Here is a 20,506-nt window from a genome sequence, read left to right as displayed (position 1 = left end):
GATAGATGAAGTGAGGTTAACCTTGGGTACTGTGGTGGTGATATGTAAGAAATTATAAAATATGGGAGATTTTTTTTATTATAAAATGCGTAATGTATTGTAAAGCAACTCTTCATAATCTGTAAGTACCAATATACCCCCACACCAAAAAAAAAGGATTTGTACTTACTTGAATTAAGAAGTTATTTAATGTATGAGAAAGGGGAAATTAAGAGATTATTAGTAAAGGTAAGTAATTATGGAGAATTGTGGCACAGAGGAGTTTAAAAATGTTTACAAATATTATTCTGTAATTTTGTTTTGATAATAATATTTTCATCCGTAAATATAGTTATTTAATCGAATCACGTAAAACTTGTGTAATGGGTTTATGATGCATTTGCTAATTACTTGCATTTACCAAAGCAGATGGCAAAGGGGATGCAGATGGAACATTTTGTAGACATTTATAGCTTATCTTATTAAATAGTAAATACTTTGTTTTATGAGCATTAATGTTAGAACAGTAATTGGATAGAATTTCAGAAATTATTAGAATGGATTTTTTCTTTTAATGAAGTGTTTTTCTTTTTCATGCCTGCAATCAAGATTGTCTTACAAATTTAGGCCGGATTAAACAGCTTTATCTTCGCAATAAATTAATAAATTGTTTTGCCTGTAATTTAAGAACATGGTTGTGAAAAACTTACATGAGTGATTTATTATTCTTCCATAAATATTTTTCAACTTATTTCAACACGATAATTTTTTTGTTTTTTCTGAATGAGACTATTAAATCAAACCTTACTACCTAAAATCTCATTTTAACCAAGTTTAATCAAATGTGTCTCAACTATAAATGGTAATTCCTCTAAAAAACTATAAATGGTAATTAAAAATTTATCGTGAAACTGAGCATGTGGGCCCCTGGAAGCAAGAATCTGACTGAATTGCTTGTAACTGAACGACCCCTTTTTCTTCCAATTCCGATGCCTAAAAATAGATTAAACTATACATTGAGATATTTGCCATTTTTAAGTACCCCCATCGTTCCTACCACCTTCTACTTTGTCTCATCCTTTCTCACAACAAACTCTATCTTAGAAAAAGAAAGGAAAGAATTCCAAATCCCTCTGTCCCACATTGTCTATATGAAACTACTGTTTCCTACTCTTCATATTGTTTAATTTTATTTCCTTCTAGTATAGGTAATTTACAAGTAATTACTTTCTTGATTCAATGGCCTCAAATTTTTAATTTGGTGCTAGCTAGAACCACCTACAGCAAAACAAGATTCAAATGATCAAATCTCAAACATATTTTTCAGTGAATGTTCAAATTCTGTTATGTCTTTTTCCTTTGTTTTTCTTTTCCTTTTCTCTTTCTTGGGTGATATTTTTTGTATTCACTCACATAGTATGTTCTTTTTGTTTAATTTTAAATATCTGATTCTGTTGATTTGTGTCAACTACTACTGCAGATAGACTAACGAGTACAGGAGGAGACAGGCCAAAAATGCATGAGCAAACCGGTTGCTTTGATCCCAACACAATGGGAGAAAGTGTACCCTTTCTAAAGGATAACTTTCCTCAAACTCTACCTCCATCACCTATAGTTGTAGGAAACACCACAAACAGCAACAATAATAGTCTTGAACAGAATCTCAGGCTTTCTGTGGAGGAGCTCTCCTATAACCATTACTACCCACAACACCAAGAAGATCATGTCTCCACCTATGTAAGTGGAGTAACTGCCACATCTATTGAAATCCCACATCCACAACATCTAGGTTTGAACATGGGAAACTCCTACATCAACAACAACAACAACATGGATAACCATTTGGTGCAAGAGGTCATTGATGCCTATCCCTATCAGCTGTCCACTTGGGACCCTGCTACTGTTCAGGAATTACAAGACATAGCCTATGCTAATCACACAGAACAACAACAACAACAACAACAAAATGAACAACAATTTCAGCAAATTGAGACTCAAAACTGCAGCCAAAGTTACAACAACCCTTCTTCCATACTAGACCCTCCTTACCCTTCACCAGATCTCCTAAACCTTCTCCACATGCCAAGATGCTCAGCCTCATCTTTGCTCACCAATCCCTCCATTTGCCTCACAAACCCAACTCAGAACACACCAAACTTTCAGAATCCAATGGCCTTTCTTGGAGACCTTACAATAGGATCAGAAAACACAAGTGCATCCTCAGTTTTGTATGATCCTCTATTCCATCTGAACCTGCCTCCACAGCCTCCAGCACTCAGAGAGCTGTTTCAGTCTCTCCCCCGTGGCTATAGCTTGCCAACCAACTCAAGGAATGGCTCACTCTTTGCTGGAGGGGATGAGATGGAGGGTGATGGGAGCCAGCTTGACATGGGAGTGCTGGAATTCAACAGGGTCACACCTTCTGTAGGCAAAGGAAGGGGAGGCAAAGCTACCAAACACTTTGCAACTGAGAAACAAAGAAGAGAACAACTCAATGGAAAATACAAAATCTTGAGGAATCTCATCCCAAGCCCCACAAAGGTATACACCATCTATTCTATGATTTTTCTAACTAACAAATAACATGCTACATCTTTTTTTTCTGGTTCATTATGTTTTTAATCCCTAATAGAACACTTTCCCTTTTTAGTTTCTAACAAATTGTCTTCTTTTGATCTCTTATTCATGAAAACATTGTTATCAAACTCTCGAGTTTACAAGTTCATTTACCCTCTTTGAGTTGATTCGTGAGTAAACTCTTTTTTTAGTAGATTTTTGATAGATTTTATAAATTTTAAGTAAACTCGGTAGACTCTCGAGTTTACCACCGAGTCAACAAGTCAGCAAGTTAAAAAAATTAAACCAAAATATAAGTCATTTTGGGTTATTTTCTATTTGTTTAGTGTTCAACATACTTTCATTTAGTGTGTTATTCTCAAATAAAAAAATTCTCAGCTTTAATAACATCAAACTCTTGTTCTCTACTAATATCAAACCCTCGATTAGAATTATCTATCACTACTATAACATCTACAAGTTACTATCTAGTAATGATGCGTTACTAGACTGTTTATTTAAGTATTGTGAAATTTATGATTTACTATTTTGTTTTATTATATTGTTGAAATGTTTAATTGGTATGTTATTTATAGATAGTTTGTTATTAATTTTATACGAAGTGGACTCTTACGAGTCAAGTCCACGAGTCGAGTTTATGAAACTCTCACGAGTCTACGTAAACTCTCGAATTTGATAACTTTCATGAAAATATGTCAGATAGAGTCCTTGTCCTTCACAAAAATTTATTTTTTGGGGTTTCTTGTTTATGAAAATATGATAACTTCTATAAATGGAAGACCAAAAGATTTATTTTTGAAGAATTAAAAGTGAACAATGTTCTATCTACATGGACTAAAAATATATTTTAACTTTTTTTTTCTATGGATCAACTGATGAAGCTTATTGGTTGGGTTTGGTTTAACACAGATTGATAGAGCATCTGTGGTGGGGGATGCCATTGACTATATAAGAGAGCTGATTAGAACTGTCAATGAGCTCAAACTACTGGTGGAGAAGAAAAGATACGCTAAGGAGAGGTACAAGAGGCCAAAAACAGAAGAAGATGCTGCTGAGAGCTGCAACATAAAGCCTTTTGGTGATCCAGATGGGGGCATAAGGACCTCATGGCTCCAGAGGAAATCCAAAGACAGCGAGGTTGATGTCCGGATCATCGACGATGATGTCACAATCAAACTCTTCCAGAGGAAGAAGATTAACTGCCTGCTGTTTGTCTCCAAGGTTCTGGATGAACTTCAGTTGGAGCTTCACCATGTTGCAGGTGGACATGTTGGTGAATATTGCAGTTTCTTGTTCAATAGCAAGGTTGGTATTATTTCACTTGACATAAAAACTAACTAGGTAGTTATAATTATAAATTCCTTGCATGAATAGAATTGTCACATTGTTGTTGTTGTTGTGTGTTTAACTGTGACTTGTTTCACTGAGGTAGATAATGGAAGGTTCTTCAGTCTATGCAAGTGCCATAGCCAACAGGGTGATTGATGTTCTGGACAGTCAGTACACAGCAGCAGTTCCACATACAAACAGCTATTAGAGAAGGGGAGGATAGTGTCAAGATCAGCCACCAAAGGTCTCTATTAATTGATTTTGACATGTTTGAAAAGTAACTTATAGTAATACTGGTTATAATGATATAGTATTAACTAATAAGTTCACGGAGACACTCGGGAAATAGGGAAATTTACAAGTTCAACAGTTTCAGACTTTCTGATTCATGATATAGTTTCTCCAATTATGATACTAAGTTATTGTTTAACTTTCTTTTTTCGGAGGAGGATTAATATACAGGTTATTTTGGGTTAGTGCTATCAAAAAAAGGGTCCTCTCTTTTTCGTATATTTTGGCTTTCTATTTTAATTTAGCATTGTACCTAAACAAGGACATGAATGATTGAATGCTTTATTTTGTTGCCACGACTATTGGTTAGTTGAGTCATGCTTGGCTTTTTCTGGTTTTGGAAAATAACTACTTTATTATAGTTGCAACTTTCAACTTTCACTGTTTTCTATTTCCACGAGAGATTTGCCAATGACATAAAATTTTCATTGCAGGAAAACACTTTATGTGAAAATCTTTTTTTTTTTTTAATGAGAATTAGTACCAACAACCTAGCAGTTTTATTAACTAGTTTTCACGTCTATTGCAATTTCGAATTTGGGCCGAAGCAGCAGTTACAAAATATTCAGTTGTCATACTATTTGTGCTTTGTGCTGCAAATCAATACAAAAACATCTCTGATGAAGCGCTAAAAGTAGAGAAACTACATTGTCATGCTAAAACCACAAAAATAAAGTGAAATAAAATTGAAAACAAACTATAGGAATCAGCTCCTGAAATTAAGGTCCTGGACAAGACCAACTTATGTCACTTGTCACCTATCAGTTTAGTTTTTTTTGTTTTTGTTTTCCTCTCTCTTAAGAGTATCATGGTGAGTAGAGGAACTAATTAGTATCCCTGAAATATATCAATACATTTTATGTAAGGTTTTCCTGCCACGTGAAAATGTGATATACAAATTTACCCATATAATTTAAATATTGGTACACTTTATCTTTTTTATTTAGTGGGTTGGTACATTTCATCTAAAGTATAACATTAAAATATCATATCATTAAGTTTATAGAGTATTAAAAAATGTGATATAACATTAAAATATAGACCTCTTGGTGAATAGTATATTACATCACGAAAAATTTATCGCCTGAATATTTAAATGTAAATATTTTTATCTAAAATCAAAGACTAACAATATACATATAAAATTTCATAAATAATTTTATAATAAATATAATATTTAAGATAGAAATTATAATTATAAATACATCTAATATAAATGAGAAGTGCAACTTGTTGAAAGTAATAGAAAAACTGAGAGAAATTTTAGTTCAAATTAATTGTGTGGCTTATGATTTTAGAATGTAGTATAGATTTTAGATTAAGTAAAAGAATGAATAAAAAGGTAAAGAAATGAAATTAAACTATACCTTGAAAAAGATGATGACAATTAAGAAGGAAAGGAGGGTAAATAAGTAGTTTAACTTATAACTAAATACAGATTGACTGAATGAAATAGTAAGAAAAGGAGGGCAATTGACTTTGATGAATAATAAATCTTGAAGGTGAGAAATGTTTAGTGTATGATACGGCGATAATAGTCTACATTCTGTTTATAAAGTGAATGGATTAAATTGATAGAGTATTAAAACAATAATACCGTATTATTAACATTTTTGTGGACTACAATTCGAAATACAGGTCTATTCCAAGAGAAATTAACCTCTAAATAAATTAAGAACTCAATTTTTTTTAAAAAAAATGGGGATGAAGAAACAAATGAGTTTACAGAATTCAAACTTGGTTTTCCAAAAATTCCCTTTGCCCAACAAAGCACAGCTAAATTTAACTGCAAAATGCATTGACAAATCAAAACACCATGCCTATACTTGTTGGCAAGTATCTCTGGTCACAAGAGAATAATGATAAGGCGCCAGCAAATCCAGTTACTAAACCCTTTTGATTGAGAAAGTGGTGGAGTATTAAGGGAAAGGGAAGAAATGAAAACAGAAAAATGGTTACTAGTCTATCTGTAAACTTCCCAAGGTCAGCAAGAAAACTTCATGTCTATGATTGTCAATACGGCAAAAATCATCTCCATGATCTCCAGGCTTTGCTAACTTTCTTAGAAAGATACCTGGTAGCATTTACCCCACCAACAGCCAGAAGGCCAGATATGGCCTGCCTTGCACTTGAAACCATTACTCTTTGCCTCAGAATTCTCTGCAAGCAATTTGCAGCCACTTCTCTTGCACTGACTTTAGTATCATGTATGAATCTACCTGAAATCACAATAGCCCATTTTTTCACAATTTGACACACATCATGCTATTCAGAGGTACAACCTCACCACCATGAACTACCATCTAAAGATTCAAATATCTAAGAAAATCAATCAATTCCAGTTCACTGATAATGTCACCATTTTTATACCTCTATACTTCTGAGAACAAGAGAATTCATTTTGGACCTCAACAATATTAGCCGTTAAGAAATAAAGAAATAATTCAGAAACAAGTCTAACAATACCATAAGCATACCAGTTTCCGTTAATTCTCCGTTCTTGCTTATCTGGCTTCTGATTGATGGAGGAAGAGCAGAAACTAGAGCACAAGCAACTGATAAGTCACAATCCTGTTTTAGAAGAGTAAGGAAGTTTCTTTACTTGTTATGTAGACTCCAAAGATGCATTTATATACAACTTGCCTGCTTTTGCTAGGTATTTGACTCTAACAAATTTTCTATGTACTAAACATTGGAAAGAAGCTTTTCCATTGAGTTAATACATGACAGTGCCATACATTATCAATAAGTGTGATGAAAATATATATATATATATATATATATATATGTGTGTGTGTGTGTGTGTGTGTGTGTGTGTGTGTGTGTGTGTGTATAAAGTACTCCCCCTCCATCCCATTTCTTTAGTTGTTTAAGGTTAATGCACATAGATAAAGAAATATTTAATGGAAGTAAAATATTGTTATATTTGAACTAAAATGTCCTTATTTAATACCTTGATCTTTGATACTTGCACCACTAATAGGAGGTATTAAATGAGGGTATATTTGAGGGAAAAAACATTAAATTAACTTTGAAACTCTAAAACAACAATTATTTTGGGAAAAAAATAGAAGCCTAAAACAACTAAAGAAATGGGATGGAGGGAGTTTCTAGAACAGCAAGAAAAGCTATGATGTATCCCACAAGATATACAACATCAAGAATGTCATGAACAATTAAATAACAACCAAAGGTGAAAATTAGAATATCTAGAAGATGAAACGCACAGAATAGCAGCAAAACATTGCTTATATTTCTCCTTCTTAACAGAAACTAAAGAAAGAAAAGAAAAAAAGAAAAATCTCCTCCTCATGACAACATCAAGTGGCACCAAATAACAGGATGGACATAAATAGAAGGAATCACAAGTTCATGCATTACATCTCATAGGATACAGTTCTTTTTTCTTTTTCTTTTTCGGGTAAAAAAAAATTGAGGGACTACAAGTTTGTTTGCAATATTTCAATTTTCAAGAGGTAATACTTCAGCATAGAGTTCAAGGCACAACAAAGCTAAATTCTTTCAAATGCATGATAAAACAAGTAATCAACGAGAGAACTACTACTTAATATATTTCCAATTTACAACGAATAAACCAAATAAATGCGTAATCAATTTTTTTTAATGTTGTCAATCATTTTTTAGTTCATCATCCTAAATTGGAAATATGTTGGTAAAGATATCATAAATTGTAATGCTCCCAAAAATCAATACCAAATAATAAAGACCTGAGTGGCATGTATTTGATTATTGGCAGTTGATGAAAGTCTCAATAACTTCTTAGCCTCATATTCTTCAAGAAATGGCTTATACATTGAGTGGAATAGATCAAACTGCCCAGTAACAATCTTTTTCACCTGGACAGATTGCGAAAAAAAGGAACCTCAGTAAAAACATAAGGCAATAGGACACATATATGATCAATCAGGCTTCCTTCCCAAAGAATATGCCACAAACACAAACAATTTTCCAACAGGTGTCTGCCCTTCTCTAAGAGAACAAAAGGAATACAAGGAAGAAAGGAATATATGCAGAAAATATTCTAATCATATTAAGTGAAAATTCAACCTGACTATAAAGGATGGGAAGGTTCATATCAGTGAAATGACAAATATCCAATGTTTCACATCTTCACTATAAGAAACATGAAAAAAAAAACTAAAAAGAGATATTTCATAATTCAGAAAGGCAGCAATGTCTAAAGCATGAGCCAGAATTTGTGACCAAACTGACATATAATCTCTGAAGACACGTGGTCCTCACATGGGAATCAAGTAAACACAGAGAATTTATATGTATCAGAATTTAAAAGAAATTAACATTTCCATACCACATCCCTCTTAAGTAGCAACAAAGGAATACCTTGTTTTTATCCTCAGCAAATAACATGCGTATATCACCTGTGTATGAGAGACTACATACTTTGGCATATAGATCTTCCTGCAAGGGTGTGGTTGAATCATTTCAGTTGTTCCAACTCTCAAAGTAAACAATTTAGTAAGAAAGAAGCATACCTCTGTGAATTCTGATGGAAGCAGGAGAAGAGCAGCTGACACTGCAGCTCTCAAGTTAACAGAATTGGTGCTGTTGACATCTAAATTATCGACAACAATATGAACCTAAACGAAACACATCCAAAAACATAGGGAAAAGAAATAGGCCTCAATTATGGATTCAAATTATCAGGAAAATTGATGACAGGCAAACTAAGTAGATATGTGACACTAGCCCTGGAGAAGTGTTTCATGAACTATCGTACACTTTGGTATGTTGTATGCATACAAGTATGCAGTACAGGACTTTTCTTGATATGAGGTACAGGGGATAGATTTACATGGCTATTTAGGAGCAAAATTAACCAACAACCGGATTACCACATATAAACTTCCAATAATTGAATAGGCTCCTTTGCTTTTTTTAAAACACTAGTCATGGTCCATAATTTCTTTTATTAGTACTATTTTTCCTATCAGAATGATGCTGAGATTCTGAGAACTAGGGGTTTATTTTTTCAACCTTCTCTCTCTTTCCTCCAACACAGCCACCTCCCCCTCCATCCCCTTCTTTGTAATTGCAATGCCTTTCTGTTTTCCTTTTTTCTTTTTTCTGTCATCCTCTATATGTTACTAGTGTTCCTCTGCATATCTACCTTCACTGCTAGTTCATGACGGCAGTCTGTGAATAAGAGGTGAATCACAAAGCTTAAAAGTACTTACTAAATAAACGGTCCTAGTTGAACACGAGAAAATATAAATTAGCAAAGATGCCAAAAATAAAATATCTAATTCTTTTATTCAGAGATTATTTGATGATATTGATATGTGAAAATTAAGAATCTAGCTTAGAGCTCCCGAAACATCAAGAATCAAATGATTCTAGACATGAAGAGGGAAAAAGAGGGCAACATACTGGTTTCTGTAACCGGCCACACAAGTAGAATTTCTCCCAATACTGAACATCTTGAAGTAAGTCATGCATTTGTATAACCCCATACTTGAACAGCTGCATAAATTTGCTTATAGAGACGAGGAACCATGAAAAATATAATCTTGATTTAACAAATCAGCAAAAAAACATGTTATGGAAACTAAAAAATATCCCACCATTCTAAATAAAATGTTCTGGAAGGTGAGTTTGCTAAAACTAAATTAAGGGTCTTATTCACACACCACACCACCGAGTGAGTTATAAGCTATCAATACCTTTCCATTCCAAGTAACAAAAGGGTTGAAATGCACTCCCACACCAATTCTATCAGCAACTCCAGTAATCTTACATGTCACATCAAGATATGGTATGAGATATAATCATCATCTAATAAAACGCAAGCTAAACATGAGAGACCAAAAACAAAAGGAAAAGAAAAATTGGGCAAGTACCAGGCTCTCGCCACCAAGGTGCACCATCCATGACGCATAGTGATGCTTGTTCAATTTCAGATTCTTGATTGAAGCCAGCAATAAGAATAGAATGAAAAACAAAAATTATCAGTAGGGGGCGGTCAAATACACAAATACACAAAGCACCATCACATATTAGTACCTCAGAATGCCACTGCTTTGGATCAGACACGCCAAGAATATAATCTGTCATGGTTGTCTAGAAACCCAAAAACACAGAACAGAGAACAAATATTAAAACAACAACTAAAGGGTGAATGGAAGAAAAAAAAAAAGAGACCTTGAATGGAGAAGAGGAACAGCAAGCAAAAATTAATTATGGGTACGAAACAAAGGAAGACCTTGTCGTGGTTGGATGGATGAAGAGATGATCCATAGACGCATGCAAATTCAACAGGGGGAAGAACCTGAAGAAAACTTCGAAATGTTGCATTATCCATTATGACTATTGCTTGAAATCAGCAAGTGAATTTTTACATTGGGCATTGAGGTTCACAGTGTTGTCATCAAAACTTTAGTATTGGTAGCTTCAAAAGGAGGAAAGAGTAGAAACTCATGGGGGAGTTTCATCGAACAGTTTAAGTGCGTGGAGTCAGAAACAGAGCATTTGAGTAAACTAGTAATAAAAACGGGTTACGCATGGCCCAAAGGTCAATCTGGCCCGATCTGTTTAACTCGTCTCTCCATGTTCTTTTTTCAAGCTTTCAACCCCTCTCCTGTGCTAGTTATATTTTTTTAAGGTTGACCCTTATATCATTAACGGCGCTAACCTTCTCTCTTACATGCCAAATAGAAGACACGTTAGCAACGACCACCTTTGTTTTATGAATCCATGTGGCAATGACATGTGTATAATGACATGTAAGTTTTTATTCTTATTTTTTTCACTAAAATCCCTAACGTGAATGGGAAAAGGAACTAGTTACGGGTTTGTTTCTTCTTAGCTTTGAAATTGGTGGGGTAACTCAAGGAGTGCAAAAATCATCTTCTCTATTTGTTGGGTTGTGTTTGTGTAGGCAATGGTTGAGGCATGGCATCTTCATCTTGTGTGGTCGCCAATCTGATGCGTCGAGGTCTTCTGCAACAATGAATCATTTTCCTTTAGCATATGGAAGAAGTGTTTGTGTGAATAGAGAGTTTTCGTGCAAACTTCCAATAGCGAAGATAATCGTGGAAGTAGTTTCTGGAGATGCCCCAATTGGAATGTATGATTTTGGTATTTTTATTAAAATACGTGAGTTTTTATTTTGGTAAAGTAGGATTGAATTGTATATGCCTTTGTTGTCTTTTTTTTTTTTTTTTTGCAGAATCCAAACTCCTGCACCTTTTGAGTGCATAGACGAAGACTCTTCTACCAATGAAGCAAAAATTGTATTATTTTTCTCCGTTTTCATTTTTTTGCTCTCTTTTAGCTTTTGCATATCTTCTTGAACCACTGAAAGGTCCATGACATGGTATTGTGTTATATTGTTTTTTTTGTCTTTTGTTTGTCTCTCTCTAATTGGATATCATTTCATATAGGTAATGGGACCAGAGGAGTACTATATGAAGCATCATGGTGAGAATTCATGAAGGCTTTGCTCAAACAATGCCAGACAAATTTGATCAACATATCTTGAACACAATCTAAGCAATTCTATTATGAGAGCATAATGCTTTATGTTTGTCTCTATATTGAAGAAAGTTGGGATGTGACCATGTAGAGTTGGGAAAGACAATTTTTTTTTGTCCAACGGAATAATATTTAGTATTGTTGTTGTACTGAAGTTGCTTTTTCCAAGTATTAATTGATGTTATAATTATGTAACTTGGTTTTAAGTTTTTAGTTTGTTTTGGTTCCTTCTCACAAAACTTGAGGATTCTTGTGTTGTAGCCTTGTAGGAGGTTTAGTTTCTTTTGGTTCCTTCTCACAAAACAAGAAGAAACATATCGTATTTTATGGTACTCATATTAGTGACTTCAACTAGTAGTATTATTTATTAATCATTTTCACTCAGAAAACTTCTCTCGTCCAAATTTTTTGCTCATGTTTGGTATATGTTTGTATTATTGTCTCAATATAAAAGATATGGATATAGTAAAACATCAAATAAGATTTTATTCCACTCATAGAAAATTTTAATGCAGCAAGTGATTTATTGTGAAAGGAAGGTATTTTTAATAATGAACATGATAATCATGAAAACAAAAGAATTGCAAGGATTGGCCATATAGAGGTGATATATACAAGATTATGTTGCATAAAGGAAGATACCAGAAAATTAGATTTGACGGTAGCCAATATTGCAACCCATACATACCAAATTGTACATAAAAAATAATATCATAAATTTATATTTAAAGTATTTTTTTAGCAGCAAATCAAAACCAAACTAGTTCATGAGAAGCGAAAACTAACTAAGTATAGAAATTGATGGCCATGACCTTCCTTTTTTATTGTAATATAATAACAACAATTAAATAAAGTGATCATCGAAAATCATAAACTAACATAACTAAGTGGCCATCCACTAAACATTATCCCAATGGCAAAAAAAAAAAACATAATCCGCTAAACCCATAATCTTAGCTAAGAGGACTTGTAGATTGTTAGACCAAGCTAAAACTAGTCATCCCAACAAACTAGGCATTTAACAAAAATGAAGATGGAAGTTTTTCATCAAGTTAACACTTAACAATAGTGTGATGTGGAGGATAAAATCCAAGCATTCAGAAAAAACATTAAGAACTTGTTGACCATTGATCATTAGGGACCAGACACTTAAGTAATAAGACTCTGCTCATCACTATCTTGAGATGTGAAACAAACATACTACTAATGGCCCCACTTTAAACTGATAATCTAGATCAAGCACAAGTGTAGCACAACTAACACAAGTTGAACATAAAAACACTCTTAATAAAGAAAAGAAAGGGAATGCTTTGGGCGCATCATGTGACATCATTAAGACAATGAAAATAAAATTATGCATTATAGTAATCATGGATCATATATAAATTGTTAACCATGTATAAAACAATCTTGACCATCATGGTTAACATATTTAACCCAGTGACTATACTAGTCTACAAAATAATATCATGACATCAATAACCATTCGCAATAAGAGAATTAACCAAGATATGGACTTTAAATGTATTAGCCCTATATACTATAGTTAACCACTTGAATCAATACAATTAACAACTCTCAAATATTGAGAAACATTAAGCATTATACCCATAACCTTCAAATTAACGATACATGGCACATGTATGACTTAAAAACAATACAATTATATTTAAGCACTTGTTTGTCATACCAAAACAAAAATAAAACACACAAAGTAAAATCTACAATTTCAACATGCATGGAATGAACCTAAACTATTTTTGGATTCTACAAAATAATAATTCTCAAATCCTAACTCAAGCATGGAAAAGACATTGATTGGGCTAAACTTTTGGATTCCTTCTCAATACAATATTATTTGTTAGTTGGTTAACACTATTGATGAAAATGGTTAACTTTTTTGACAAATTGGTTAATAGGTTTATCTGATATGCAACCTAATACCATTTGAAAGAACAAACCTTATAAGAATTAAAAGGAACAAACCACAATGGTTAAGGTTCTCATATTTTTTGTAATATAACAATTGCATAAAGAAATGATGAAAACTCATGGTAAAGTAGTGATGCAATCTTATCCCCCAAGGGCATTGGATAAAAAACTCTAAGAAGATCGGGCCAAAGATGCAAAAGAAGACCTTAGGGTTGTCATGAGCCTTAGGGTAAATTTTGGGCTCATGGGCTAAGTATGAGTCCACTTATCTTTGTACATATTAGATTAGAATTTCATTATTTTTGGGTTTTATGTTTATGGTTCCATAATGTAGGTAGGGTATCCTAGAAATGTAAGATTTTTCAGTCCTTATATTTTAAGGCACCTAGACTAGTTTTTGTATTAGGGGTAATTTTATAATTTCACATGCATTAAGTGAATATTTGATGTGTGTGTTGGGAAATAAATTTAATTGAATTGGGAGAAGCCCAATCCAATTAAATTTTAGAGGGAGAGATGAACATTTGCTTGTTACACCTTATTGCCACATCATATAGTCACACTTTGTGCATGTCCTTCATGCTTTACATGCCTCATGACACCTAAGCACACTTAGTGGAAAATCTTGGACTTGATATTCGATTAGTGGGTTGAACCATAACTAAAATTCACTAATCATAATTAGTGAAATTTTAGCTCCAAAATTCGACTCCACAAATTCAAGTGAAATTTGAATAGAAATTCAAATTTTCCTCCAATTTTGTGTGACACTTAGGTTATAAATAGAGGTCACGTGTGTGTATTTTTCAACTTTGATCATTTGAGAATTACACTTCAAAGTTCAGACCTCATTTGAGACATAAAATCTCGTGCTCCTTTCCTCCATCTCCCTCCACTCATCTTCTCCTACCTTCAAGCTCTTATCCATGACTTCCTATTGTGGTGAGCTTCTTCTTGACTCACCTTCTTCTTTAAGTGGTGTCTCCAATCATCTTTCTTCCATCTCCATTTCATTGCCATTGATCTTCAAGAAGCAAAGGACTCTGTTGATGAAGAAGATTCAAGATTTACAAGCTCCACATGGAGTTACATCATGAAATTGACACCTTTGTACACATAAAACTCAAAATCCCCCAAAACATCCAAATCCAAATTACACACACAAAATTTGACATCGTCGAACATGAAATTGGGGCTTCTATGCCACACCTAAACAATGATTATTTACTATGTCTCTCCTTGACGCACCCAAAATCAATATATACAACTGCCCACCAAACAAAAAGTAGTCATTTCTTCCCAACCAACAAAATATAAAAATGTCGTAAAAGTAGACATGCAACAAAATTATAAGCCATTCGTAGATTGGAGTTCTGGGAAATTGAGCAATTAATGCATTACTATAAAAGGAAGACCAGATTGAAAGGAAGAGGAAGAGGATAAGCATAAATGCATAATGTAACAAATTGAGGTCTAAAGCACGCAAGATCCAGGTCTCAAGGTACTCTCAACTCTTGATGAAGATGGAGAATATGATGCTGTAAAGTTAGGAATTTTGGTGATGGGATTAGAAAATGGCAAGGGTCTCTGCTTTCCAAAAAAGAGATGAGAGTGTATTTTAAAGGGTAAATTAGGAAAACAAATGAGAAGGGGAGTGCTCAAGTAAAATAAGGAAATGAAAATATCAATTGCCTTTTTTTCCGTAGGCTTCTAACAACCTAGGCCCATAAAAACCAAGCCCCAAAACAAACCTTTCTGTAGCCCTAACACTGCGAATCGAAGAAAACACTCTTCGGTGGCATCACTGCTTCGTCTTCAACCACCGCGACCAGAGCTCTTCTCCGCCGCGTCCGGACCTATTCTCCACCACGTTCAAGGTTATCTCCGAGTCTCAGTTTGTGTCATTTCACTTGCTAATATGATTGATGAAGGAAAAAATTGAAGAAATGAGGGAGTGATTATGATGATTTCAATTTGGATTATCAATCCATTTTAGAGTGTTCATGTCTTGTTTTGTTTTGGTGATCTGATCACATGAGCAACTGCATTAGACTGTTGTTAGTGTTGACTGTTTATTTATAATTTTCTCATGATTTATAAAAGTATATAAAAAATTTCAATTATGGCATTTTCATTTTTCTGTGTAAATTAAAAAATAAAAAATTGACATTTTTTTTTCCTGGATGGATCATGGATGTGAAGTTGTTGAAGGATAATGGGTCGGAAAGCTGGTACGCTTTTCATCAACCCCAAGAGATTTGGTAATCTTCAAAAACCTTGCATGAAGGAAATGGCATTGTTTCTCAGTTGTATGGCTGCAAACCATAGCGATACCGACGCTTGTGCTCGCCAGAAGGAGCTATTAAATGTCTGTATTGATGCTCAGGTAATAATATATATTTAGTTTAATCAAAACTGCTTTTAGTTGCTTTTGAGTTGAGAATTTAAGTAGTACAAGAAAAAAAAAACATTTCAATTTTGTTTTTTTCAGAGTAAAAAGAACAGAAAGTCTTGGGGGAGTATCAATTATCAACTGCAGAGGCTTAACCGAGGAAGGAAGTAGTTGAAGATTTCCATAATGTTATTGCTTTTACAATTCAAGACCGATATGTAGGAAGCTTAGCCTGTTATGCACTGCTTTGGATGTCAGCCTAAAATGACCATACAGTAACTTGTATTCTCCCTTGAAGTATCTTGAATTCTTGATGATGAAGTTTCTATTTTTTCTTTGTTTAAATCATTTGATTAAGTTGAAAGAGATGGTGGAATAATGTTGAAGAATACCTAGGTAATTTCTTTTTTGTATCAACTAAAGCTTTAACATGCTACATATCATTTATGACACCATCACACTCTGTGATATTGGTTGCCCTTCACACTCTGTATGATAAAATTCTTTTATAATTGATGAAAATGATAGTAGTTGATCATCTGATGCTTTACTTTAAGTGGTTTTGGAAGATTGGCGACACATTCTCTCACAATTGATGAAAGTAAAGTGGTGGATTATGTTGCATTTTTTTTTGTTCAGTGGTGGTGTATTGGTGAGGGCGAGCCCTGGTGCAGCGGTAAAGTTGTGCCTTGGTGACTTGTTGGTCATGGGTTCGAATCCGGAAACAGCCTCTTTGCATATGCAAGAGTAAGGCTGCGTACAATATCCCTTCCCCATACCTTCACATAGTGAAGAGCCTCTGGGCAATGGGGTACGAAGTGGAAGTGGAAGTGGAGTGGTGGTGTGTTGGTATTAGTTTTAGAGGATGATATGTGTGAACCACCGAATGAGCTTCCTATTCAAAGTTTCTAAGTTCTGCTCAAGCTTCAAGTTACTGTTGTGTTTATTTAAGTCTTTCTCGATTATTTGTCTACACCATGTTGTGCTTCATGGATTGATTTTACCGAGTTGAATATATATATAGAGAGTATAGAGATAGTGTAAAACATCTGTAAAATAAGAAAAATCATCACATGTTAACATGATGATATGGTAAAGAAGTCAAATCTTAAATGATCTGTGCAAAAGATATTTTTCTTGAGAATATATATAAATCAAACTCTTTTACTTTCAGTCCAGCTCCACTTAGATTGTGATGTCAAATACTCACTTGTAATGTTGATGGAGACGCAAATCTTGTTATTTTCAGCTCAACTTCACGCAATTATTGTTGAAACTTGTTGTTATGGGCTTCCTCACTGACAATCACCATCGTAAATGACACCAGCAAAAGTATGCCATAAATTCCCCTATGTAAAGCACATGCACCACAATACCAGACTACTTCTCCCCTATACCCTGAACCGAGGAACTGCATAGCTCAAACAGCCACACAGATTTCTCAAAAAACACCACGAGCACCACAAGCAAACTAGTGGATCCGCTAGCCAGTTCAAACTCTGATACTTAAATTTAAAACTGGTCATCTGGTTGAAGGTGTCTGGGAAAAATTTTATTTATGTTATATTCTTTTTTTTCCTTCTAAGTACTTGTTAAAAAGTTTATTTAATCAGAATCAAGTTCTTATCATCTTATGTGTTTTCATGCCCTTTGAGCCCCCAAAAAATATTGTTTTCTTAAGAATACATACAAGGCCTGTTAAAGTTTTTTTTTAATAAAAACAAATTTTCTTAATAAACAAATTCAATTTCATTTTTTAAAAGTATTTTTTTAAGAATAATTTTTTTTAAAAAAAAAAAATTAAACAAACCGACCCAAAATTATGTCTTATGAAGACAGAATTTGTAACTTGTTATCTTCTTGCCTAGCATATTTGTCACTTGCTATGCTCGGATGATTCATTTATATCAATGTGAGATTCCTTACTCTTCGGTGTAAAAAGACAAAATGTAAGAATGGTGTCGCCCAATTATCGCGCAAGAGAGGACTAGATCATTTTTGTTTGTATAGGTCAGTTTATGTTATCTTTTTTTTTTTTATCAATGAGTTTATGTTATCTTTGAAATTGAAGAGCTGTTTCATTCTTAATTTCTTGGTAGGTATTGTATGTTTCATGAAATGATCATTCAGTCTTAATTAACATCCGTAAGTAACAAACACTATAAGTATTTTCTAAGATTACAATGTTCTCTTTTTCCTCCGGAGAAATAACAGCAGACAACTGGTATATGCCTTGTGGAATGGATTCAATTTCTCACTTTCCAGCCTCTGACTCTAAAACTGAAACTTCAATTGCAGCTCTATAATTGAAAATGGGGGTGATAACTGATGAAGTGTCCATGGGCTTCATTCATTTCAATTTTTTACCCTTCCCAGCTTTACATTACAAGCTTATATTTTTAGTGAAAAATATTATAGTCTTATTTCTCTCTCTCAAAATTTAAGGAAAAACAAAATACAAATGCATCTATATCACTGGATCGTTAAAAAATTATAAATTAGTTATAAATCTAATTATTTGTTCTGTTGTTTTAAGTCGGCAGAAAGCTTAGATATCTTCATAAGTTTCAATGTCTACCTAATGAAATAATAACCATAATATGTTTCATCCATAACAAAGGTCCAAAATAAAAATGCTCGAATAAATTGGAGCCTAATTAACTTTAATATTTGTTCATATATATAATTCACTAGGGTCGGCCTAATAATGCGGATTGAAATTATATATATGCATAAGGTTACACATTCTAACTTTTAGTGTGATTATTGTATACCAAATAAAACTTTAATATTGCTCAGGGAAGAAATAAGTTCAACATAAACATCTCACTATATTAGCCTGATTTGTTCCAGTGGGATCCTCCATGCAAATGCAAGTGGAGTTAAAACACAATAATGTCATAGCTTGCTAGGTTTATTCGGTCATCAAGGTAGAGTGGGCTTATGGAGAAACACTTGAGAACCACTTTTCACTTTTGTCAGTTCAATGGTTCCTATGTAGCACTCGTGCCGTGTTAGTAAACTAGGTTTGGAACTCTCAGCTGGCAGTTCATCCAGAGTCCAAACTTTTATTGCACTGTACTCAATCATAGAAGGCTTCTTAGTTCCATTTGGTTTTATACTTTATTTAGAATAAAAGTGAAATAGATCGAGAGATAAGAAATAAAATGAAAAAAAAATAATGAAATGAGGGGAAAAAATAGAGTAAAAAGGACACGTTATTTTGATAGATAAAAATAAGAAAAAGGCAGTCCGAAAAGTTTCTTTCTTTGTACTTTTATTTCATTTTTCTTTCCTCTCTATTTATACTTTTATTTCATTTTTCTTTCCTCTCTATTTACACTCAAACAAACATGTTTGAAACTGGATCTTTATTTTAAAAAATTGTCATTTGCTAACGTACAAAATTGTTAATGTCAAGACTGCTTCCGTTGATACAAATTTTGTCTAATAAAAATTAAATATATCAATAACTTTTTTAATTAATGTAAAATAATGTGTGCTTTGTTTTTCTTATGTTCGAGAGTACGTGGAGGGAGTATACTACAAGTGGCGATCTAATATTAAACTGTTAGTAAATAATAACTACTGACAATTTTTTTTATAGTGGAGTATCATGCACCTAGCCAGGCATGTACAATGAACATAATCTTATAATGGTAGAGCACCATCACCATGCAAGCTTTGATGCTTCAAGAACGTCCAAATAATGCACCAGCTAATTATGCTAGTCGGCTCTTTCTAGTTTTGGTTTTTCAGTTGCTAGCTACCCCAACACTAGAGTAGACTTTAGCACCTAAATCTCCAAACATATATAACTACATTAATTGGTTTGACTATTTTGACTTATATGGTCATCCTTTTTTTTATTATATTTATAGTGTAATACTAATTAATGGTACTTCTTTACTTTCATCTCGTTGATCATGTGAGTGCTACTCGGTGTTTTGTATGCTCTTCTTGAATTTCCTGATAAGCATTTATTTCTTGAGGAATAGTTTGGAATTATAAAATGTCTAGATATCACTGCTGATTCGAAATTAATCTCATGAATGTGTGGTAGCAGAAGATGTGAAAAGATCCCATCGAAGTACTTGAATTTGATATCTCTATGCACAGAATCGATGCTTTCAGAAATCATCTTTGGATCTTTTTATAAAATTTTGTTTGCGCTCTCTTATTTTCCACTACTTCAAGTTGATGTTTGCGTCGATTGTGCAAGGGAAAATTCCAAACAGCCACGGGCCAGCAAGGGCTTGTGGACTTGTGGTCAGTGTCAAAACTGCTACACACATCAATAGTGACATAACCCCAGCATGAGATTTGGCACTTTATAACATTATACAATAACAATTAACTAACATCAAATTATAATGAGGAAAATGAACATGACAGCAAATTAATCATGGGCATCAAATTAAACAGCTTTCATACTATAATTTTAAATTGACATTAAATAATTCAAATAGTCATACACGTAGCAAGGAAATTTAA

General features: G+C 33.5%; 4 protein-coding genes across 5 annotated transcripts; 3 read left to right on the top strand and 1 right to left on the bottom strand.

Annotated features, from left to right (window-relative positions):
• The first annotated feature begins 1,383 nt into the window (after positions 1–1,383).
• LOC100801349 (transcription factor bHLH89) lies at positions 1,384–4,444 on the top strand. The gene is made up of 3 exons (XM_014776045.2): positions 1,384–2,520; positions 3,466–3,861; positions 3,989–4,444. The coding sequence occupies exons 1-3, from the start codon at positions 1,495–1,497 to the stop codon at positions 4,091–4,093; spliced, it is 1,527 nt and encodes a 508-aa protein (XP_014631531.2). The 5' UTR covers positions 1,384–1,494; the 3' UTR covers positions 4,094–4,444.
• A 1,437-nt stretch (positions 4,445–5,881) lies between these two features.
• On the bottom strand, positions 5,882–10,881 carry LOC100806850 (phosphatidate cytidylyltransferase, mitochondrial). Of its 2 annotated transcripts, XM_003524778.5 has the most exons (10): positions 10,418–10,881; positions 10,219–10,275; positions 10,056–10,118; positions 9,879–9,947; positions 9,586–9,678; positions 8,691–8,795; positions 8,539–8,616; positions 7,905–8,033; positions 6,654–6,747; positions 5,882–6,395 (listed from the first exon to the last, which is right to left on the bottom strand). In XM_003524778.5, exons 1-10 carry the CDS (start codon positions 10,514–10,516, stop codon positions 6,205–6,207), a joined length of 978 nt encoding a protein of 325 aa, XP_003524826.1. In that variant the 5' UTR covers positions 10,517–10,881; the 3' UTR covers positions 5,882–6,204. The 2 variants fall into 2 exon arrangements, with proteins under 2 accessions (XP_003524826.1, XP_040871397.1); XM_041015463.1 differs by lacking the exons at positions 10,056–10,118; positions 10,219–10,275; positions 10,418–10,881 and having other exon boundaries at positions 9,586–9,691.
• Positions 10,882–10,981: 100 nt separating this feature from the next.
• On the top strand, positions 10,982–11,883 carry LOC100806319 (uncharacterized). Its single transcript, XM_006580003.3, has 4 exons — positions 10,982–11,004; positions 11,093–11,281; positions 11,384–11,447; positions 11,598–11,883. Exons 1-4 carry the CDS (start codon positions 10,982–10,984, stop codon positions 11,646–11,648), a joined length of 327 nt encoding a protein of 108 aa, XP_006580066.1. The 3' UTR covers positions 11,649–11,883.
• Positions 11,884–15,340: 3,457 nt separating this feature from the next.
• Positions 15,341–16,448, top strand: LOC100527812 (uncharacterized). Its single transcript, XM_003524776.4, has 3 exons — positions 15,341–15,497; positions 15,823–16,006; positions 16,112–16,448. The coding sequence occupies exons 2-3, from the start codon at positions 15,836–15,838 to the stop codon at positions 16,181–16,183; spliced, it is 243 nt and encodes an 80-aa protein (XP_003524824.1). The 5' UTR covers positions 15,341–15,497; positions 15,823–15,835; the 3' UTR covers positions 16,184–16,448.
• The last annotated feature ends 4,058 nt before the right edge of the window (positions 16,449–20,506 follow it).

Source organism: Glycine max, chromosome 5 (genome assembly GCF_000004515.6).
Source record: "Glycine max cultivar Williams 82 chromosome 5, Glycine_max_v4.0, whole genome shotgun sequence".
In the NCBI taxonomy this organism is placed as follows: Eukaryota; Viridiplantae; Streptophyta; class Magnoliopsida; order Fabales; family Fabaceae; genus Glycine; species Glycine max.
Note: the sequence above shows the minus strand (reverse complement) of the source record. Positions and strands in the feature narration are given on the sequence as shown.

Bases quoted from the DNA above. Each gene is read 5' to 3' on its own strand.
- LOC100801349 (XM_014776045.2), top strand. From the start codon at position 1,495: ATGCATGAGCAAACCGGTTGCTTTGATCCCAACACAATGGGAGAAAGT. The intron at 2,521-3,465 runs GTATACACCATC...GGTTTAACACAG, and splicing joins TCATCCCAAGCCCCACAAAG to ATTGATAGAGCATCTGTGGT. The intron at 3,862-3,988 runs GTTGGTATTATT...TCACTGAGGTAG, and splicing joins GTTTCTTGTTCAATAGCAAG to ATAATGGAAGGTTCTTCAGT.
- LOC100806850 (XM_003524778.5), bottom strand. From the start codon at position 10,516: ATGGATAATGCAACATTTCGAAGTTTTCTTCAGGTTCTTCCCCCTGTT. The intron at 10,276-10,417 runs GTCTTCCTTTGT...TTGGGTTTCTAG, and splicing joins ATCCATCCAACCACGACAAG to ACAACCATGACAGATTATAT. The intron at 6,396-6,653 runs GTATGCTTATGG...TTGTGATTTCAG, and splicing joins CGGAGAATTAACGGAAACTG to GTAGATTCATACATGATACT.
- LOC100806319 (XM_006580003.3), top strand. From the start codon at position 10,982: ATGGGAAAAGGAACTAGTTACGG. The intron at 11,282-11,383 runs GTATGATTTTGG...TTTTTTTTGCAG, and splicing joins GGAGATGCCCCAATTGGAAT to AATCCAAACTCCTGCACCTT. The intron at 11,448-11,597 runs GTATTATTTTTC...CATTTCATATAG, and splicing joins CTACCAATGAAGCAAAAATT to GTAATGGGACCAGAGGAGTA.
- LOC100527812 (XM_003524776.4), top strand. From the start codon at position 15,836: ATGGGTCGGAAAGCTGGTACGCTTTTCATCAACCCCAAGAGATTTGGT. The intron at 16,007-16,111 runs GTAATAATATAT...TGTTTTTTTCAG, and splicing joins ATGTCTGTATTGATGCTCAG to AGTAAAAAGAACAGAAAGTC.